This window comes from Caenorhabditis briggsae, assembly GCF_000004555.2.
Source record: "Caenorhabditis briggsae complete genome, chrII, whole genome shotgun sequence".
In the NCBI taxonomy this organism is placed as follows: Eukaryota; Metazoa; Nematoda; class Chromadorea; order Rhabditida; family Rhabditidae; genus Caenorhabditis; species Caenorhabditis briggsae.
In genome coordinates, this window is record NC_013486.2 from 5354892 (window position 1) to 5377133 (window position 22242).

General features: G+C 36.3%; 2 protein-coding genes across 2 annotated transcripts; one reads left to right on the top strand and one right to left on the bottom strand.

Annotated features, from left to right (window-relative positions):
- Nucleotides 1-529: 529 nt before the first annotated feature.
- Cbr-agr-1 lies at nucleotides 530-21222 on the bottom strand (the record flags this gene model as incomplete). The annotated part of the gene is made up of 29 exons (XM_045242071.1): nucleotides 530-791; nucleotides 2785-2965; nucleotides 3183-3241; nucleotides 3839-3905; nucleotides 4571-4691; nucleotides 8708-8975; nucleotides 9019-9173; nucleotides 10018-10145; nucleotides 10387-10588; nucleotides 10851-10908; nucleotides 11746-11846; nucleotides 11895-11986; nucleotides 12032-12137; nucleotides 12216-12310; nucleotides 12354-12586; nucleotides 13199-13364; nucleotides 13414-13572; nucleotides 13625-13840; nucleotides 13975-14202; nucleotides 14686-14907; nucleotides 14953-15165; nucleotides 15350-15440; nucleotides 15489-15699; nucleotides 16302-16431; nucleotides 17041-17283; nucleotides 19285-19494; nucleotides 20533-20704; nucleotides 20758-20850; nucleotides 21043-21222. The coding sequence occupies 29 exons, from the start codon at nucleotides 21220-21222 to the stop codon at nucleotides 530-532; spliced, it is 4662 nt and encodes a 1553-aa protein (XP_045094467.1).
- Nucleotides 7037-7198, top strand: CBG11148 (the record flags this gene model as incomplete). The annotated part of the gene is made up of 1 exon (XM_002630377.1): nucleotides 7037-7198. One exon carries the CDS (start codon nucleotides 7037-7039, stop codon nucleotides 7196-7198), a length of 162 nt encoding a protein of 53 aa, XP_002630423.1.
- Nucleotides 21223-22242: the final 1020 nt, after the last annotated feature.

Consider the following 22242-nt stretch of genomic DNA (forward strand, 5'->3'; position numbering starts at 1 on the left):
ATATCTCAAAAGCTACTGTAGTTCTCCAAATGGTGTAAATTACAAGAATGTAAATCTTATAATTTTACACTTTTTGTTAGTTGACAAAATGTTTCTATAATTTTTAATTTTCGAGATATGCGCCTTTAAAGTACTGCGCGGGAATTCGAATCTTCGTCCGTATTTGCGCACTTTTAAAAATTTTAAACGGCGTTTTTTGGAGTTTCAGTTTTTCAACAAAATTTGCAATAGTGGAAAAATAATGTCTTTTAAACATTTTAGTGCAATAAAAACTTGTGTCCCCATTTAACTGTTTCCTCTTCTTTTTTTGTGTACATTGGAAATTTCTGAGCTTCTGGTTCTCCAGAATCGATTTGATATTTCTATTCAGTATGTGTTCATTTTTTCAGATTTATTGAATATGAAAATTATATAAAATTCTATGATCAATCAAATATATCACCTGTAGCTTTTCGAGAACATGGGAATAAGAAAAATAATGGGTATGATTAATATACAGATGAAAAAGAAAATCGGGGAATAACATATATTATCCATGACAGTACTTTGGAGTCTCAACGGATTTCAGAGAATCCACGAGCAGGTTAATTTCCTTCCCAAAAATTCTTAAATTCTTGACACATCCCACAAACCGATTCGTAAGATCTAGCGATTTGAGGAGCTTGTGTTTCTTTGGATTGACACCTCCAAGATAGACCAATCCATTCGAATCGAGATTCGTGTCTCCAGGAGAAGCGACCACGTGGAGAATCTTCTTCGAATCCACCCACAATTCACATTTCCTTTCTTTTCTGAAATTGCTGGGTTCTTTTCTTTGTTTTTTGGTGTGATTTTTGACACTACATAATCACTCAAAAAGCATGCAATCCCCCCTTCTCAGATTTATCGGGGGAAATAGATGAGCACTTTCGTCGCGGAAATCCACGAGATCGTTGAGGCGTAAAATGTATTTACCGGAACTCTGAATGGCCTTTCAGAAGAACATCGATCAGAAAAAAAACGAGAGCACAGATGAAAGATAGTATCGGTAAAAAATAGAGGGGGAGGAAGGAAGGCATGTGACTAATTAGAATTGCAAACTAGACTAGATTTCAGCTGCTGTTTGTTTGTTCAAAATTTAACCAAGTCATTAGTTGATCTTTTATCCTGATTATCAAGGTTGGGCAAAACTAAGGATTTGAGTTCCCGCGCAGTTCTTTAAAGGGGCATATCTCAAAAAATGTTAAAAACATTTGGCCAACTAAAATAGGCTGTAAATTTTTACGATCTACATTTTCGTAGTTTCGTACTCTTTCGTACTCACTTTCGTACTCTGATAACTACAGTAGCTTCTGACATGGAATGACTCCCAAGTGTTACCTTCGAAAAAAATCGAGACCTATGTGGTTGGATAGAGCGTAAAAATTTTAGATTCCAAACGGAATAGTTGGTAAAAAATTTTTTTTGGGAGTTATGGTCCAAAAAGTACCAAAAAATGCCTAAATTTTCAAAAAATCATAACTTTGTCAGTTTATGTCCGTTTGTTGAAATTTAAAAAACAGTAGATAGACAATTGAACATTTGAGAATAAAATTTTTTAAGTTTTTTGCCATTCGATTCAAAATTAAACAATAACATAGAAAAAGTGGAATCAACTTGAATGGCGTTAACAGTTTTTTGATATTTTTTTCGTTCTCAAGTTATGATCAAAAACAAAAGATGTCCCATCATCAGTGAATATTTTTATTTTTAGGGCCTAATTTAAAATTCTGTTCAAGCCGTTGATAAGATTTTGTCATTTTAATCATGTTTAAAGAAGAGTCAGGCTACTTCCATGAAGATTAACTATAGATGTGCCCTGTCACATGTCACACTTCACCAAAAATAGGGGTCAGACTCGGAAAATCGTAAATATTTTTGATTCTAGGGCCTAAATCAAAATTCTGTTCAAACCGTTGATAAGATTATGTTTTTCTGATTATGTTAAAAAATGAGTTTGGCCGTTTCTATCAAGTTTAACTATAGATGTGCCTTGTCACATGTCAAAATTTTGCTTTTTTCAAGATGATGATTTTAAGAAATGGTACGGCATTTGAAAAATTGACTTTGTATGTCGCAGGATTCTATTTCAAACACTCTAGGCAAACCATACGCAAGTAAAAATTACAAAAACAAGTATGCCCCTCACCATGCCGGCCGCCGAGGACAACGAATTCAAAGCAGCCAAGTGCCAAAAATCGATATTTTTCGGCATAACTTGTGTGAGCATGAGTTCCCCCGGGGTATTAACATGTTTCTATAGTAAATTAAATGTGCTGAATTCAATGGTCATAATGAAAAAAAAAGTTAACCTAGGATTTTTGAGATATTGAAAATTTTTTCGATTTTTTCAAAAAATCAATAATCCAATCAATAGGAAAAAAATTAAAAAATTTCATTTTCAAATGTTCAATTAATTGTCTATCTACTGTTTTTTAAATTTTAACAAACGGACATAAACTGACAAAGTTATGATTTTTTGAAAATTTAGGCATTTTTTGGTACTTTTTGGACCATAACTCCCAAAAAAAATTTTTTACCAACTATTCCGTTTGGAATCTAAAATTGCTTTTTACGCTCTATCCAACCACATAGGTCTCGATTTTTTTCGAAGGTAACACTTGGGAGTCATTCCATGTGAGATACAAGCGCTCACAGATTGGGAACTCGAAACCGGTCACTGCCAGCTCAGCCGTAGTCAAAGCGGACATGGGCCGGCCGTGGCCGGTCGTTATACAGCTTTTCTAATGATCAATATCCCCTTACCTTCTAAATGCAACCGAATGCCAGTGATTATCAGCTACTGTAACATTTGTGGAGATTGGTTTCAGATGAACATCCGCTCCCAGATTCACTCCCACGTATAATTTCCCTTCGTCAATAAAAACAAGTATGAAATCTCCTCCATCCTCAGCCTGACTCCATGCTCCTTCCAACCACAGAACGCCTGCAAATTTGCTGTTGTTTTTTTTCGCTAAACGCCTTCTGAGAAGTCCCCGCAGGTGATGTGTGACGGGAGATTTAACATTCTAAATCCTATCTGGATTTGTATTTTAGATTGATAAAAACGTGCCAAATGCACCACTAAACTACATCATGACATTGAATTGGTTTCTTAATCTTTCTGGAGGAGGAAGACTTTTTCGAAAATTTGATAGACTTACCATATTGTTTTAGAGTCCGAAATTCGAAGGAGAAATTTGAAGACTTGGAGGAAGAAACCCTGAAAAAAAGAAGGGATTGCTATTTTAATCTTCCTTCCGCGTTGATCTAGATTGAAGTGGGACTCCAAAAATGTCTGAGAAATTATGTACGTTTCTAATATTATAGCGACAAACTTCGAACAAAAAGTCAAAATTCCCTTTCAAAACTTTGCTTAAAAAGGCTGGGACTAGTGCTTGAATTCCCGCGCAACACTTTAAAGGCGCATATCTCGAAAACTAAAAATGCTAAAAACATTTTGCCAATTAACTAATGGTGTGAAGTTTTAAGATCTAAATTTTTGTAGTTTTTACCATTTTGATAACTACAGTAGTTTTTGAGATACAGGGGCTAAAAGATTTTGCATTTTTTTCACTGTAGATGGCAGGTTGAAAGTTAAGAATCCTCCATTCAAGCTGAAAAAAAGCAAATTCATTGAGCGCTTGTATCTCAAAAACTACTGTAGTTATCAGAGTATAAACTACAAAAATTTAGATTTTGAAATTTTACACTTTTCGTTTGTTGGCAAAATGATTCTAGCATTGTTGGTTTTTGAGATATGCCCCTTTAATAGTAAGTACTGCGCGGGGTTTGGTCGGAGGCCCGCTTTAAAACTTACGAAAAAGTGGCATTGTTGGGGTAAACGAGAGCGTCATGTTCGTTAATGTGAATTCCTCGCACATCATCTGAAAAAAAGAATTCAGCTATAGCCATTTGTTCTTTGTTTTCAACTCGTTATCCCCCTTCTCCATTAATTATAGCTTTCTTTTTCATTCTCACAAAAAAGGAAGCAAAAATACGGCAATGTTTCTCGAAGACGTCATGATGTTCTCAATTCATACACAATTCAAAATTCATGTCAAAATTTTCTGGGGTCTCTATTTTGGGGAGGGGGTGTACATGAAGCTGAGAAGACCGAAATTGAGCCAATAGGCTCATTTTCTATAAATTGAACTAATTTTCCAAGGGGAGCAAGGAAACAAAATAAGATGCGTTATCTTCAAGGAAGGCGAAATATATGGGCATTTTTTGGACTACGGTAGTTTCCCTTCAGGCTCATCCGGTGGCAGTTTTTGACAAATACCACTGTATCCTTGGAGTCATGAATCAACTTGTTTTGAATAAGAAAACTTTTCTCGGAGGTCAAAGAAACTCATTTCCTTTTTTCTTAATTCATTTGGCTGCCCCCCCCCCCTCCCCCTCTCACCCGACAAAAGATAAATATCTACTGAGTAATGCAAACTTTGACCTTTATTTCTCCCTAATAAATGTATTTTTTCCTCAAAAGGTAACACTTTTCCATGCATTCTCAAATATTTTGTTCCTTCTTCGAAAAATAGTGATCACTCACTTTCCTGTTGCCTACAAACAATGTCTCCTTTCCTTTCAAAACAAGCACCATCGCATTTCGAACACTCCTTTTCATCCGTTTCCTTCAAATCAATCCGTTCCATTTCCTCGCTTGATACTCCCTGAAAAATGGATTTTTTATTATTTTCTAATTTTTTCCGGATAATTGGTTTTTTCAGCTTCTTCTTTGTGTTCCTATTCAATTGGTGATTGAGATTTATTAAGATTCTTGAATCCATTCAATTTCATTTTCTTTTAAAAATCTAATCAAATTTTTCTGAAAAAAGAAGGATTCAAAAGGCCCCCAATAAACATTTGAACACGGGTGTGGGTGGAATACTAATGTGGTTTGTTCTTCAAAAAGGATAAAATGAATTAAAATTGTATGGTTTGATGCTCGAATGAAAACTCAAACACAGAAAATGCAGAAAATGTTTAGTCATTCAAAATAAAATAAGGAAATGATATCGGAGGCAAAAGAAATCGAATCGGAAATCAGAGTTTGGATAAGGAAATTAAGAAAAAAAAAGATGACTCCATTTTTAGCTGGGTTAAGTGGCGCGCAATAATTTAAAGGCGCATATCTCGAAAGCTAAGAAAGCTAGAAACATTTTGCCAACTAACAAAAGGTTTCAAATTTCAAAATATATATTTTTTTAGTTTACACCATTATGATAACTACAGTAGTTTTTGAGATATAACGGATCAAAGAGTTTGCTTTTTTTAAGGTGAAACGAAGACTCCGATTCGAAATTTTCATTGTAGTAAAACGTTTTAACAAATGTATTTTCCAAATATTATTGAAGAAAAATTTAAAAAAAAACGTCCGAAATCTTCGAAAAAAATTCAAAATTATAGCAAAGGTGGTTAACAAAGGTGGTTACGAGGATTTGAATTTCCGCGCAGTGAGAAACATAGACAAGGGAAGAGGCACGCGTACTTTAAAGGCGCATAGCTCGGAAACTAAAAATGCTATAAAAATTTTTCTAACTACTAAAAATGTAAAATTTTAAGATCTACATTTTTTTAGTTTACACCATTGTGATAACTAAGGTTGTTTCTGAGATGCAAGCGCTCAAAATTCTTATATTTTTTAAATTAAATTTTCAAAATTTCAATCTTCAACTTTCAAAATTTCAATCTTCAACTTTCAAAATTTCAATCTTTTTTTTTCAAAATTTCAACCTTTTTTTCAAAATTTCAATCTGCCATATACAGTATTCCCTCATCAGGAAAACTGAACCATTTAAGTTCCAACTGTTCTGTCACCCTCCCACCAAGCTTCAAAATTTTGTATTCATTATTATTTGAGATCGAAAAATAAGTTATAACTGAAGCGGAACGCCCGGCTTCTGTAACTCTCCCGAGACTTCCATTTTCGGAAGTCTTTTTTGACAAAACAACGCTGTTCGAAAAAAAACGGAAGCAATAATTAGTTTTTTTTTTCTTTTTTTCAAAGATTATTCTCATGCTTCTGGCCAGTAAACACCTTCCCTTTTTTGCACTTTTCCCTTTTCAATTAATTCTTTTTCCACCTCCAGGTTGGAGGCTCCAACCTCCACCCATTTTCTTATTTATTCCTTGTAAATTACTCATCATCACGTATTTTGCTCCCTCAAGGAGGTTTTCTTTTTCCCCTTTTCTCGCCTTGGCTCCACCCTTTTTTGGCTCCGCCCCCTCTCTTGTGCTCACTCCTCCTTCTCATCCGCTTTTTCCAGTCATTCTCACCCGATTCCACACGGCTGTTTGAAAAATGCGTTTCTCCGTTATCGTCGCTTTCTTTGCCCTTTTGGCTGTTTCCTACGGATTTTTGTACGGTGAGTTGGAGCTACCTCTAATAGAATGGACAAGCTAACACCCCCCCCCCCAACCTTTAACTTCAAACTCATTTTTCTCGGTTCCTGCGAAAGATACCAAAAAGAGATCAACTAATAAAATATTTTTGATGTTATGATAAACACTTTCTCAGTTGACCACTTTTTGATATCTCTTACAGAAAATGAGGTACAAAGGCTTAAAGTTGGGAATGCTTGGTTCCTCGTGGATTTTGGTTCCACATGAAACATTTTCTAAAGATCTCTGAACTCTTTTGTTGGGTAATCATCTAGAAAAATAGAGGAAGGGGAACAAGAGATAATTTGAGCTAGCGGGAGAATTGATGATGACGAGTGCACCAATTCAAAGAAATTCCTTTTCCCCTTTTTTGAGCTTGTGGCCTTCAACTTTTTCCTCTCTAATGCATCAGTAATTTGGGACTTGAAGAAAAAATACCAAGAAAACGATTCTAGGGAGACTCCCATGAATACCATAGAGGGTCTTTTGTAATATCCCAAAAAATAAGGAAGGGGGACTTCTGCAGAGAAGACAGATTTAATTAAATTTGGGGCGGATAATTAGAAATATATACAAGGGGATACATATTTGAACCCACAGCAAATTTGTAAACAAGAAGACAAACATTTCAGAGATGGAAGATTCGTACCCAATGGCTGGCGAAGTTCCAAAGAGAAGTCTCGAGAACTTCTGGAGAAACATTCACCTGCAAATGCCATCAGCCAGCCGTTCTGGACAGAAGAGAACAGAGAGTTTGAGCCGCGCCAGTGCCAACGCCTACTACAGACTCGGTTGATAATCTCACTTTTCTCTTTTTTCTTAAATTTCCCACTCAATAAAGCTCTTGTTGGTCAAAATATTCTCATTTTAAAGTTGTAAACTTCGTGGGAAATGCTCAAAATTCTAAAAGCAAACTCCTCCTGCAGCAAACAAGATTAAAACGGAAATATGATGCTTTTGGAGTCATTTACTTAATGAAATCATGGATATTATATGAAAGGCGATATTTATGAAGTGAGACAATTTTTCTAACTGGCTCCTCTATAGTCAACGTCGTCTTTAATCTAGCTTGCCAGGTCTTTGGGTTTGGTTCTCTTCGCCTGATTTTAAACGGATTTTTGAAAAATTACAAAAATTGACTGAACGCCATATTTTATATGGTTGTGTAGCACTTTTTAAGATCTATTCAAAAAAACTTAAAATTTGAGGGATTTCTAGGTCTTCTAGCTACCCTCACCTGAAGACACGGCAAAATTTTGGGAACCGATTTTAAACAATTTTTTCAAAACTTTACTAAATTGTATTAGTGTTGTGTTTAATATGATTTTGTAGAGCTTCTTGAGAGCTATTTAGTTTTTTTTTCATCTTTGAATAATCTCAAAATCTAAGCGAATCCTAAGCATTTAAGCAACTCTTACCTGAAGACACTGGAATGTTTACAAAATCAGGTTTAGACCCATTTTTCAAATGACTTTCAAAATTTACAAAAATTAAATAAGATTGTTTTTATATGATTGTGTAGCGCTTTTTAAGAGCTATTCAATACTTTTTGAATTTTTGAAAACTTTCAAAATCCAGGAGATTTCCAATCCTTACCTAAACCCTCACATAGCTAAAACCTGTAATAGAAGAGCTCCCATAATGTCAACTTGAGCTAATTTATCTCAATTCCTATGCAAGTTATCAAAAATGTGTTAAATGATAAAATGTTTGTGATATTTTGATTAACAGTTTATAAGTTGACAACTTTTTTAAATCTTTGACAGGGACCGAGAAAAATTGGCTCAAAGTTAGGAGTGTTACAAAACATTTACTAATTCCCGAAGACATATTTCCAAGTTTTCGAAATTATGATCTCTGATGATCCCATGATAATGATTTTTCTCTCCTTATGATGATGTCAATATATCAGAATATCTAAAACCCAATTTATCAAAAAAGTACTCTCCCATCACATCAAGAATCATCTTGTTTCGTTGGATGTCTGACTCCAAGAATAACTCAACTCTTTGACCTCGATGTCATTTAATCAACCTAAAATGGAACTCTAGGCTGTCAGCTGCTCCTTCTTTTTAAGGTTTTGCAACACATTCTCCCTCATTCATTATTCAAAACATTTACACTCAACGTAATGAAATCATATGACTCGCTTTTTTGTTTTTTTTTGAAAAGCTGAGATTCAGAAGGCGTCGTCTAATGCTGCCATAATCTCACGCAGAAGAAAGCCAAAACAAAAATATAATAACGGGTAGTTTTCAATTGTTCGCCGCTAAAATATAATTGTCGGCTGGAAAAAAATACTCACAGAAATCAAATTGACGGGTAGCTCATTAATTCTGAGCTCCTGAAGCTCTCCTTCGAATGGAACATTCAACTTTCGAACTTTATGAGAAATCTCTCCATTTGGCACAAATCCAACGAACAGAACATCGTTTTTCAGAATATCCAGATGCGCATTTTTGCTCTGCGATGTGTATTTCTTTGCAAGTGTTCCGTTGACATACATTGAAACGTCTTTGGCGAATCGCTCAATTCTTACAGTATGCCAAGAGTTCAATGGGATCGGTTCTCCTCTGAATAATAAGATGAGATGAGATATTAGAGTTTATAGAATACCGAATATAGGATAATCCGGATCCGAGCTCATACACGAAATGCGGCTTTGCGTCGATCATGGCAAATGCGATGAAATCGGTGTGAGGATCAGATGGAACAGACCAATAAAACAAGAGGCCTGAAATGAAAAAGATATACATCACCGTTCGATAAGGTGTAGAAAGGCATATTTTCAGTTGATTTTCGGCAACTTAGATCATTTTCAGGAGTCTGAAGCTTGGCTGCCAAAATTCCGACCACTTTGAATTTTGGAGGGTGTTAGATAGACCTAGAATGAGAACTTTCCATTCACAGAGTTTTTTTAAAAATCCCAGTTTTTCAGTTATTTTCCGATTTCTGAAGGACAGCTGTTTTTCCACATTCTCCGTTCAAAAACAGACTCCATCTCACTTCAAAACTGCGACACTTCGAAACCAGTCATTTCGAAACCGGCCACTTCAAAACCGTAGTAATACAGGCGAATGGATGAATTTCAGATTACAAAAACAATTTTAGATTTTTCAAATATGCTTTTTTTCTGATGGAACACATCCTAAAAACTACAAAAATTCCAAACAAATATTTTTGAAAAAAATTACATTTTGGATTTTTTCGGATTTCAGAATATGATGGAAAAGCATATTTGAAAACTCTAAAATTGTTTTCGTAGTCTGAAATTTATGCATCCGCATGTATTGCCACGGTTTCAAAATGACCGGTTTAGAAAAGACTGGTTTCGAAATGACTAGTTTTAAAGGGTCACAATTTCAAAGTGCCGCGGAGCCCAAAAATAGGTCAAAAAGGGGTACCTTTCAGAAATTGGCAAATGTTTGAAAATCTAGGAGTTTTCAAAAAGTTCTGTGAATGCCAAATGCTCAATCTAGGTCTGTTTTACACCCTCCAAAACTTTCAAAGTGATCGGAAACTTGACAGCAGACCTCTAGACTTCTGTAAATGGTCAAAATGGCCAAAAATCTGATTGACCAGTATTGTAAATAAAAAAAGCCTCTGAAAAATTACCGTTTGTTCGGTACGGTTGAATGCAATTTCCACAAACGTCTTCTCTCTCACATCCATATTCAAATTTTCATATTTCAGATATCCATTCTCCTTGAATTTAACGATTCGGGAGATTTCCGGAGTCATGTCTGAAATTTGTCAAAATATTTTCAAAATCAAAGTCCAGAAGATATGCAGATTATTCGAAGGGTACAGCAGTTCGGGGGCACAAAGGGGTATAACGTGATTTAGGGATACAAAATCCACGATTCGGGGGTACAAAGGTCGGATTTTTTCAGGTATTTTGTAACCCTAAAATGTCTTGTACCCTAATGACCCTTAACTCTTTGCACCCTCCGAATTAATTGTCAAGTTCAGAAGTTATCATACAGAATGGTTTGACATCAGCTATTCGAACAGGAACATCATCAATCTCTAGGAATCCAATAATTGCATACAATCGACTTTTCGGCCATTTTCCATCCGAACCCAAGAAGATTTTCTTAGCAGACGAATCCAGAACACCGTCGAAAGTGTGTTTTTGAATCTCTCCGTTTAGTTTGAAATGCAATTCGTTTCTTCTCCATTTCAACTGAAACCACTTATCTAGAGTATTTTTCGATTAGCCTGAAACCTGTAATAAAAGGGCTCTCTGGCTTTTAACTTTGGGCCAATTTATCCAGGTGTTTGTGGGAGATATCAAAAAGGTTAAACTGATAAATTGTTGATCATAATATCACCAATATTTTATCCGTTGTCAATTTTTGGATATCTTTCATAGAAACCGAGATAGTTAAGCTCAAAGTTGACAATGCGAGGCTCTTCTATTACAGGGTTTTCCATCAATTCCTCACCTCCAAGCTAACATTATACGCAATCGTTTGTAATGATTCGACTCGTGCTTTGCTAACTCTGAAACCATTTTAACTGATAAGAAGAAATTTTTGCGATTGTGTCTGTCTCTTATCATTAAACTTCTAAAAGATGAGTGGAAGACATTCCATCGTTATTGATTTTTCCAGAAAACCTGGATCTAATATTGAATTCAGTCGCGTTCGGCATGATTCTGATGACAGTGTGGTAGGTGTCTTTTTCTCAAATGTAATTTTCAAAATCAGATGACAAATCTCATTAGACATTTGCAAAAAGATTCGAAGAGGGCGAAAATTAATTAAAACATTTTTCTGCAAGAATGTTGCCCGAAAACTCTTCCTGATTCCAAAAATGTCATCAGGATGCTAAACTAGACATTGAATAGAAAAAATTGGGGTTTAATTGAATTTTATGGAATTTTAGCCCTCTCGAAAATCGAATTTCAGAGATTCTGTAAGCGATCAAAATCAAAAAGTTGTCAACTGACAAAATGCTTATCATAAGATCCAAAAGGTTGGTTTTGTCAGTTGATTACTTTTTGATATCTTTTACAATAACTGAGATTCATGAGCTTGAATTTGACTGTTCGGATGACCTTCTACTGGAGTGTTTACGGTATTTCTGATCGGAGTCCTCCTATGCTCAAAAATTCAAAAATCTATATTTTCTAAATTTTCAGCTCTCAAAAGCACCGAAAAAGCTAGAATGTGGTTGGTTGCCGTGCTGTATGTCTCCAGAAGATGCTGAATCATTTGGCCACCACGTCTCCATATTCATGGTTGCTCTCGTTGCTTTTGCAACGTTCTTTTGCGTCACTTTCATTCTAGTTCTTGTTTTTATTTTGGGTTAAAACTTTGTTTTTAAAAATGTACATACATGATAACGATCCGTCGATTTTCATGAACGATTTCCAAGTCCTTTTTGTCTTCTGTCACCATTCTCAATAGTGTCCCTTCTCGTTTCTCTTTGAGGTGAATCTTTAAAAAATTGGGGAATTTGGGAGGAATCTAAATTTGAATTCTTACATGCAAAGAGAGTTTTGAGAATCTGGTCACATCTTTTCTCGAAACAAACCAATCAGATTTCAGATCAGTGGCTAGTTCTAGTTGATCATATTCTAAAATTATATATGTTTTTAAATAGAATTTTTCCTAAATCCAACTTCTCTTTTTGAAAATTTCTACACAAATGCCTTGATGACTTCTCCATCCTTCTCCACAGTCACAAACAGATTTCCTTCCTGGGCGAGTTATGCATTGTGCGGATAGCTGAATTTTATTTTGTCAATTTAAGGGGCTCTTTTATTACAGGGACCTAAAACAGGTTTTACGGTAGTTCAAACTAACTTTTTCACAATCTTCATGTCTAGAACATGGAGACCCTAATCTCTTCTCCTTAGTGTTTTGCTCTCTCTGGAGACGATCCAAAACTTCGAAACTTTCTGTATATTAATTGATTAAATCCCTCTCATTCAAAATCCTTACCATCATCACAGATTCCCATGGAAACTGGTACCACATCCATCTGATGCTTACAGGCGAACATTTTAAGTTCACAAAGATTTGAATACGTAGTTCCATCAGAGCCACAAACTGTCATGTTTGCCACCACTCCTAGGCGATCCATATTGCAAGTTTGAGGGCAGACACAATCCGGGAAACTGGCTGGCGAGGGGACACATTTGGCTCCATGGAAGCAGCGGAGGGAGTGACAATCTCTGAGAAAAAACAGGTGTTTTCCGAAAGATAATTTTCGAAAATTGCTGAATTCAATTGTTTAAGTCCGTTCGAACGGTCCGAACACTAAACTGGGATCAGTGTGCTCGAGATTGTTTTATCATGGTAGCCTAACTTTTGCAAGGTGAGTTTTCTAGGCCACTAGGTGCAACAGCCTAGTAATGGCCTTATAGTTTTCTAGGTCATTTACATGGTGACCTAGAAAACTCAACTTGAAAAGTTAGGTCGCCACGTCCAAACAGCCAAGGTGACCCACCAGGTCAATATCTGGTCATTTCCAGCCTCTAAATATGGGTGACTTAGAAAAATCAACTCCAAAAGTTAGGCCATCATGTTAAATGGCCTAGGAAACACATCAGGTGTATGTTAGATCATTTCTGGACCATCAACTACGGTGGCCTAGAAAAATCATATTGAGAAAGTTAGGCCATTATATTCTTCACATGAAACTGGAGTGTGTGTTTTTTGACATCGTTCGAACGACTTTTTGAAATCTCGTCCGGAAATTGTTCAAGAAAAATTTTGAACACTATTTTTGACAAATCGTTCGAACGTAAAGAAGATTACACACTGGTACCCAATAAAATAGTTACCTTGGTGTTTTGTAATCAGTTGTAGGTACACAACCTTCAGCAGCCATCATAAAACCATTGGGACATAGGTTACACTTGTCACCAAGAGCTCCGTTTCTACATTCACACTTCCCTGTCGTCTGCTCACAATCCGATCTAGCTGATCCGAAAGCACTACATCCGCATGCTAAAAGTTACACATCGATTATTAAAAATCTCTTACTGAATTTTCTTACGCCTGCAAGATAATGCTCCTTGAGCAATCAAATGGATTCCCCAGAACGACGGTAGACAGTGATCACATTTGAGTCCAGAAACTCCAGGTCGACACTTGCACTGTCCAGCCTCATCACATGTATGACCGAATGATCCAACTCGGTTGCACTCACAAGCATCTAGAAAAATTGTCAGCTCATGGTTAGCCCCACCATCTCCGATATCCCAAACCATTCTTATTATTGCACTGTGAAATCAGTGGAAGAACATGGATTTCTCTCTGGTCTCGACAAGAAATAGTGTTCAGATGACACTGATTCTCATATATAATCCCATCAGATCCACATATCGGGTATTCCGAGGAGAGATTGCACACTGGACAAGTGCACACTCCATTATGACATGTTGCTCCGAATGAGCAATCGCACGGGCGGCGCGCTTTTATAAGTAACTAATAGAATTCAGAACTGATAAGAGATTAGAAGTAGAGAGACCAGACACCATGCTAACTCGAGAGAGATAGAGATAGAAATCCACGGTCGAAACAGAAGAATAGTTTGGATTCCGGAACATGCTCAAACCTGGGAACGACGTCTGGGCAGAATGACAGTGTGATGGGGGCATTTCGGAAATCGGAGCACCTTTTTGGCACGATGCTAGCTGAAGATGGCAGAGAGAGGGGTACAGTACACCGTTCTCTCCACAGATTCTGGCGGATAGTGGTGGGTTGGCAGGGCAGTTGTAGGAGCAAATGCACACTCCGCTACGACATTCTTCTCCGTATCGGCATTGAACATGAAGGCATTCATCTGGAAAAGAGACGAAATTGAGTGTAGGAAATTTATTCTCGGAGAAATAAATCTGTGAAAATCGAATACATTACAACCTGTAATAGGAGGGCACCAGCACTGTCAAGTATAGACTAATTTTCTCGGCTCCTGTCGAAGATACAAAAAAGTTGTTGACTGATAAATTATTCATCATATTATCACAAAAATTTTGTCAGTTGATTACTTTTTGATATATTTCAAAGGAACCGAGATGAATGGGCTCAAATTTGCAAGTTAGGGATAGCGTTCTATTGTTTACGGTAAAAGGTCCTAGCTTTTAGATTTGAGCCGATTTATCTCGGTTCCTGTAAAAGACATCAAAAATTTCTCAACTAAGAAAATGTTTATCATAATACCACTAACAATTTATCAGTTGCTAAACTTCTCATATCTTTTACAGGAATCGAGTGAATTGAGCTCAAAGTTGGGTGACCTTCTATTACAGGTTTTACGGTAACCTACCACATTTTCCTTCAAACGCCATCACAATAAACTTCTTCTGATGACAGGCAGATTTTCTCAGATGACATTCAGATGAGTACGTCACCGCATCCGTTCCACAAACTTCTTTGCCTTGACTCATTTCGTAAAGTGGACAGTCATCCGGACATTTGCATTCTGGTTTGTGATTATCGCCGACTACACATGTTGAGTAGAAGTCGCATTTCTTGTCTTTACATCCTTCTGAAACTCAATTTTCCGTTGTTATTTTGTTAAGGTAGAAATTACCACAAACAGAGTTGTACTTCACAAATATGTCTTTCTGTGTCATACAAGCAGTGTTACGGAGTTTACATTCGTTTGCATATGTGATTCCATCGCTTCCACAAACTTCTTTAAGTTCATCACTACATGAGGGACAAACACATTTTGGTTTGCCATCCACGGCTACACATACTTGAGGTTTCTTGCAAGAATTGAATGTTGCGCAAACTCCGATTCCTAAAAGTTGTTACCGTAAAACCTTTAATCAAGTTTGAGCTCAATCATCTCGGCTCCTATCTAAGATATCAAAATTGTGTAAACTGGTAAAATGTTTGTGACATTATGATAAATAAGTTATTAGTTGACAACTTTTTCATACCTTTGATAGGAAACGAGATAAGTTAGGAGCCCTTCAACTTACCACAAGTTCCCTGGTATTTCACTTTGATCATCGATTTTGTCTCACAACTTTTCTTCTTCATCTCGCACTCGTTATCAAAAGTTTCGCCATTCTCAAAATGACTTATTTTTCCTAATTTTGCCCGTTTCTGTAATCTTACCGTTGCACAAACTGGTCTCATTACATCTTCACACTTCGATGGACATTCACACTCCGCCGTTCGATCCGGTTTGACAACACAACTTCCCCAGAATCCACATTCCATTTTCTCACATGGACTTCCCACTTCGTTACAGTTTCCTCTTTTCCAGATGATAATATCCTTTTGCTCTTTGCATGCGGCAAGTTTGAGGAAGCATTCATTCATATATCTGGAAACATTTATGAATTATGATTCAATGAGTTGATGCACAACTACCCGGACTGATAAAAATGGGTATATCTTTAGATATATCCGTCTTGAGATTACAAAAATTAGTAGAAATATAATTTTACGTTTGATTCAAATCTACAAAACGTTCCAATGCGATTCCTCAAGTCTAGGTATTGTTATGATTGTTCGAAGATGAACGGCGTAATGTTTCTTGTGATTTTCATGAGATGAAGCAACTTTGACAAACGATAACTCATCTCAGAATTGATCAAGTAACTTGGCCAGTTTACTGATGAAATATTTGATTTTCAGCATACCGACTTTCAGCTCAGTACAACTCAAATTTTATCCTACTACAGAATTGAATTATGTTCCACCCCGCCAGCTAAAAAAAGCAAACTTTGAGCGCTTTATCTCAAAAACTACAGTAGTTATGAAAATGGAGTGAACTACAAAAATATAGAACTTAAAATTGCACGCATTTTGTTAGTTAGTAAAATAAGCCTATCATTTTAAGCTGTTGAGATATGCGCCTTTAAAATACGCGCGCTCCTTGGCGTTTCATTTTTAGTCCGGGTAATTCTGTACATTTTCACCTACGTTTTTCCATCAGTTCCACAGACATGCGCACTATTCATCGAGCATTGCTCGCTACATCTACATTCTGGTCTTCTATCCACTCCCAACTGACACGTCTGACCATTTGGACATTTGTGGCCATGGCATGGATCTGAAACCTTTTGGTCTTGACATAATGTTCTTGACATATTGTCGAATTCGAACCGAGTTATACCATTTCCAAATTGATGGCCTAGAGTTCCGAAGGTTTGGGTTTCTAGGCGACCAACTTAAAGGGGATGTAAGTTAGCTAACGTGAAGCTATACGAATCCTGAAACTTGTTTCGAAACGTTCTGATTTCGCTCAATTAGTTGGTAGCCTAGAAAATCTAAAATTTGGTGCGCCTTTGCAGGCTCTGCCGTAGTTTATTTTAGAATTAATGTTTTGGGCCAACCAAACTAGCTATAATAGAACTTGACGAGTACTACGAAATGATAGTGTTTAAAAATTTCAACTTGTCTATGAACAAAGTTACAAGCCATAAAGTAGCCAATCCGGGCTGGGCCGCGCTCTGCCTGTTTTTAATCCGCTTCTTCTGTAACTTTGTTCATAGACTAGATACAGTTTTTCGAATAATATCATTTTGTAGCACTTATTAAGTTTTATCATATCAAGTTTAGATTATCTAAAAATATTGATTCTGAAAGAAACTATGACAGGGCCCGGGTTGCATGCATTCTTGAAGTTTCCTAAAAGTTTCATCGACGTTCACCGACTCACCACATCTGCCATAAAACTTGACTGTGATGTTTGTCTTTGATTCACAAGCGTGGTGTCTCAAATGACACGAAGATTGGTAATCGACACCATGCGACGAGCAGACAGGTGAAGATTCCACCGAATCACCATAATTTGGACATTGAGTCGGGCAGATGCATTGAGCGAGAAGAATCCCATTTATCTGGTTCACCACACAATCCTCGCCTGGACCACATCTCAAATCTTCGCATGGATTTCGCTTCTCTGAAATGTTTTTTGTTATTTTTTTTTGTTCCCAGAAACCACAATCCTCCACCTTTTGGATATTTGTAACACCCATCAACTAGACAGAACCATGAGAATAGATATAGAAGAGAGAACGGAGTATACATAACGAGGGAAAGAAAGGAAAAGAAGTTCGGAAAATGGAAGAAAGTGTGAATACCCAAGGGAGGAGCACAGGGCCGAAGGCTCGAATCTAATTTGTCTCCTGACACATCCTTCTTCTTCTTATCGAGTCAAAGAAAAGAAGAAGAGGGGAACCTCTTCAAAACTACTCAAAAGGATTTCAATGGGATAACGAGTTGTCGTCACAAAAGGACAAGGAAATCTTGTCAGATGTTTGAAACTTGCTCTCGTTATCAGCCATTCATCACTGCTAGAAAGTTCTTTAACCATCAGACCAGGAAAAGTTAGGATGAAAAAAATTGAGAATAGCAGGGACCTAAAAATATGTGTTTGCAATTTCAAATTATAGAAAAATTATAAAAGCGCAGACCCTGGAAATTCGAATTTCCATTTAGGAAACACCAATTAGCTTGTCTACTTTAAAGGCGCATATCTCAAAAACTAAAAATGCCAGAAACAATTTGTCAACTAAAAAATGGGTAAAATTTTAAGATCTACATTTTTGTAGCTAACACCATTTTGATATCTACAGTAGTTTTTGAGATAGAAGCGCTCAAAGATTTTCCAATTTTTAGCTTATAGGGGGACTCCAGCCAAAATGTTAGGTCGTGACCTGGAAACCCAATAAATGAAAACTAGGCCATGACCTAAAAATAGAAAACTGGGTCACAAAAAATCGACATTTTAGGTCAAAACATGAAAATTAAAATTCAGTTGATGATCTAGAAACTCGTATCCGCCCATGACCTAGAAACCGAAATCTAGATCACGGCCGAAAAATTGAAAACTAGGTCATGGCTTAGAAAATTAAATCTTGGCGAAAACGTAAAAACTAAAAACGAGGTCGTGACCGGAAATTGAAAAATTGGAATCTAGGTCATGATCCAATTCCAAAAAATAAGTCACTACCTGAAAAATTCAAAATTTAGTGCATGGTCTATATTTTGAAATCTAGGTCATGGCCTGAAAATTGAAATTTAGGTCGTGACCTAGATTCCAAAAATTATGTAACGACCTAAAAGTTGTTAATATAGGTCATGACCTGAAAATGTAAAATATAGGTCAAAATTTCAAAAATGGAATTTAGGTCATGGCCTAGAAACTACGAAACTTGGCGATGACCTAAAAACTAAAATTTTGGTCGAGACCTAAAATTTAAAAAAATCTAAAATCTAGATCATGACCCAATTCCCAAAAAAGTTATGTATTTTTCGGATATTATTACAAACAAACCAAAAAAAATTCTAAATCCCAGAAAAAAAGTTTTGGTCGCAGTCCCCCTTCAAAGAATTTTGAAGAAAATCATAAAAGCGGAGCCCCTGGAAAACCTAAACTTTCAATTTTCTTATAATTTTCAAATATGCCTCTAATGTTTTTACTCGTTCACACTTCTATCAGTTATCCTCTTATCAACTCGTTTTCCCATAACTTTCTTACAAGTCAAAACACTTGAAACTTTTTTCTCACACTCTCGAAACCACTTTGCCTTGTCCTTTGTCATATTCATAATAGTCTCATTTGTATATTTTTGGGATTACTGTGTTTCCTACAGAAGAGTTTCTCTTCTTTTTGGCAGGTGTGCGTGCTTCCTTCTGCACTCTTTCCCCCGCTGTTTGAACGCAGTGTCGTTTCGGTCATTGGAGCAGTAGCCAAACCACAAACAATGAATCGAGAAGGAGGAAGAAGCGCGAGAAACATGTTGAATAAAAGAACATATTCTTCTCTTTTCAAATCATCATACGGACCAATGGCAGGAGCAACAGATGTCAATTGAATAGACGAATACAATATGATTATTATGTGGAGTCAGATGGGTGGAGAAAAGAGAAGGACTAATTGGTGGAATATAAAACTTACTGCACGGTCCCTTGGATGCCACTCGTAGACGAACTCCTTTCTTTGCTAGGACACAACTTCTGACTGATAAATGACAGAATGATGAGTATGATGTATGATCCGATCCACAGACAACATCTGTGACCACTCGACACTTCGCCTTACACTCGCATACTCCGGTTTTTAATCCACATTTTGACCCGAATGGACAGAGTGACGATTCGCAAATGGCTGAAGTATTTTGAGTTTTAGAAATTGGATAGCATCCAAAAAAATTGAAAATACCGTTTACCGTACTCCTTCTAATAGACGTCTACCCAAACCATCAACTTTAAGATCAATTATCTCGCTTCTTGTCAAAGATACTAAAATGTTTTTCTTAATATTACCAATATTTTATCTGTTGATAATTTTTTGATATCTCATATAGAAACCAAAATAATTGGGCTCAAAGTGCAAGTACAGTACCGGTCAATAAGATATACAAAAATTTGATTTTCAGTTGATTTTCAGTCATTTTCAGGAGCCTGGTCCTCAACAGCCTGGACTTCAGTTCATATTCTGCCGATTTCTAAAATAACACCCTTTTTGGCTCATTTTCACCCACCCGGTTCAAAAATGGTGTCTTTCAGAAATCGGCAAATAGCTGAAATAATAGGAACATTTGAAAAATTCTGTGAATGCAAGATTTTTAATCTAGGTCTGTTTCACACTCTAGAAAGTTTTCAACTAGATCAGAAACTTGATAGCCGAGCTCGAGACTCTTCAAAATGGTCAAAATGACCAAAAATCCATTAGAAAAAGGTACATTTTGAGCACGGAAAAATACGAAAACTGGCTCAAAACACAAATATTTTGAAAACTCAAAATTTCAGCTTAACTTATAGCCAAAAATTGATTTGAATAGCTCAAAACTAAAAAAAAGTTATGCTGGTCTGAAAAATTGTTCAAAAAATGAGTATCCAATTTTTCTCGGGTTTTAAAACTACCATAACTTAGTTAGTTTTTCAGCTGGATAAATGATTTTTGGCTAGAAATGAAGCTGAAATGTTGAATTTTGAAAAACAAATTGTAGTTTGTTGTATCAATGTATTTGATGCATCATTATAAAACCCCGAGCACAAGCTCAATTATCTCGATTCTTGTAAAAGATACCAAAAATTTGTCAACTGTTAAATTATTTATCATAATATCACCAATATTTTACCAGTTGACATATTTTCGATATCACTTACAGTCACCGATATAGCTGAGGTCAAACAAACCTACCCTGTTTTGTCCTTCTTCTTTTCCGATGTGCTTGTTTTCTGGAGATTGTATAGAAAGTATCGAAAACCGGAAGACTGACACGTATCATTGGAGCATCCAGAAGAAACGTTCCTTGTTGATTAGTTAATGCGAATATTCGAACATCAGAAGCAAGAAGACGGTGTGCACATGGCTGGAAAACTTTGTTGGCTAGAATTATTCGAGATATGGAAAAAAAAAACTCACCTCGGTTTCCAGAACATTGCCAATCACAATTATCTTACCCTCATCTAGATATTCTCGTCCTTTATATATCCTTCGTGGGGTGACAGTAATGTTCTGAACTTATTTCTTATAGAATGCTCTCCAACTCTGAGCCCATATATCTCATTTCCTGTGAAAGATACCAAAAAGTGGTCAACTGATAAAATATTTATCAGGATATCACCTATGTTTTATTAGTTGAAAACATTTTGATATCTTTCACAAGAACCGAGAAAAAGTGGCGCAAATTTAAAAGTATTAGATTACCTCAATATACAAAGAGTCCACTCGATAGGAAATTCCAGATATAATTCCAGCCAAAATCACATCAGAATTTTCAAATAGACTATGAACATAAGATCGTGTAGCTTTTGGTTTTATGCAACTTCCATCAATATCCCATACAGTAACCGAAAGTAAAAAGAGCAACAAGGCGGTTAGTCTCATGTCGACATTTGAGAAGAAATACACAAAATGCTTACAACAAAATGCTTTCAATTGAAAAACTTTTCAAAGTGAATTGAACAAATTTGTGTCGTCGACTCCAAAAGAAATGTTTAAGGGAGGAAAGGTGCCAATGCGCGTGTTTGTATTGAAAGAAGCTGCCCGTAGGAGAGCACCTGTGCACTCTGTCCCGTAGAAAGAAAGTGGGCGGAGCTACATAGAATGCGATTTATGATTGTTTATGGCTGATTTTAGTATCTCATAAATAGTTACCGTAAAACCTGTAATAGAAGCCCCCCCCCCCCCCTCTAATAGAAGGACCCTCTGAGAAGGGCTTGAGAAAATAGAAAAAATTTGCGTATTTTTTCGGAAAAAAATATTCCGGAAATTCGGAATTTTCACAGAATCTTGTTGAAACATAGATTTTTTTGCTCAAAAACTTGCTCAATTCTGATGGAAGATTTATGGATTTTTGTGTATCTTGAACAAAAATTCGCGAATGTTTCAGATTTGGTTGCTTTCTATTTCTAATACCCGAATTTTTCTTCTCTATTTAGGTCTCCTTTCATTTAATTCTTTATTTTCGATATATTTCCACGAATTAAAAGAAAACTCTTTTTCAAACAACCGCCTTTTTGGGGGACTAGGTGGCCTAGAGAACGACAGTCGGTGTACTCCTCTCGGACAAAGATTTTTAGAACAATTTTTCCTCAAATTTTTTCGAATATTCGCTTTTCAGGTCAGAATCATTTGTTTCTTTTTCGTTTTGTATTATCCAAATAGTAAAAAACTGTGTTTTTTCTGTGTCATTATCATTTCCCTCATTTGTTTCCTTTCAGCCACTATGGACTACACTTCAAAACTGCGTTTCGCTGTCAGTTGTTCAAGTAATATGAATCGATCAATGGAAGCTCATGGAATTTTAAAGTTGGTTTATTTACAAAATATAAAATATTATATAGATATTTTTCCAGAAAACGCGGCTTTAACATCGAGTCGTACGGTTCGGGAACTCAAGTGAAA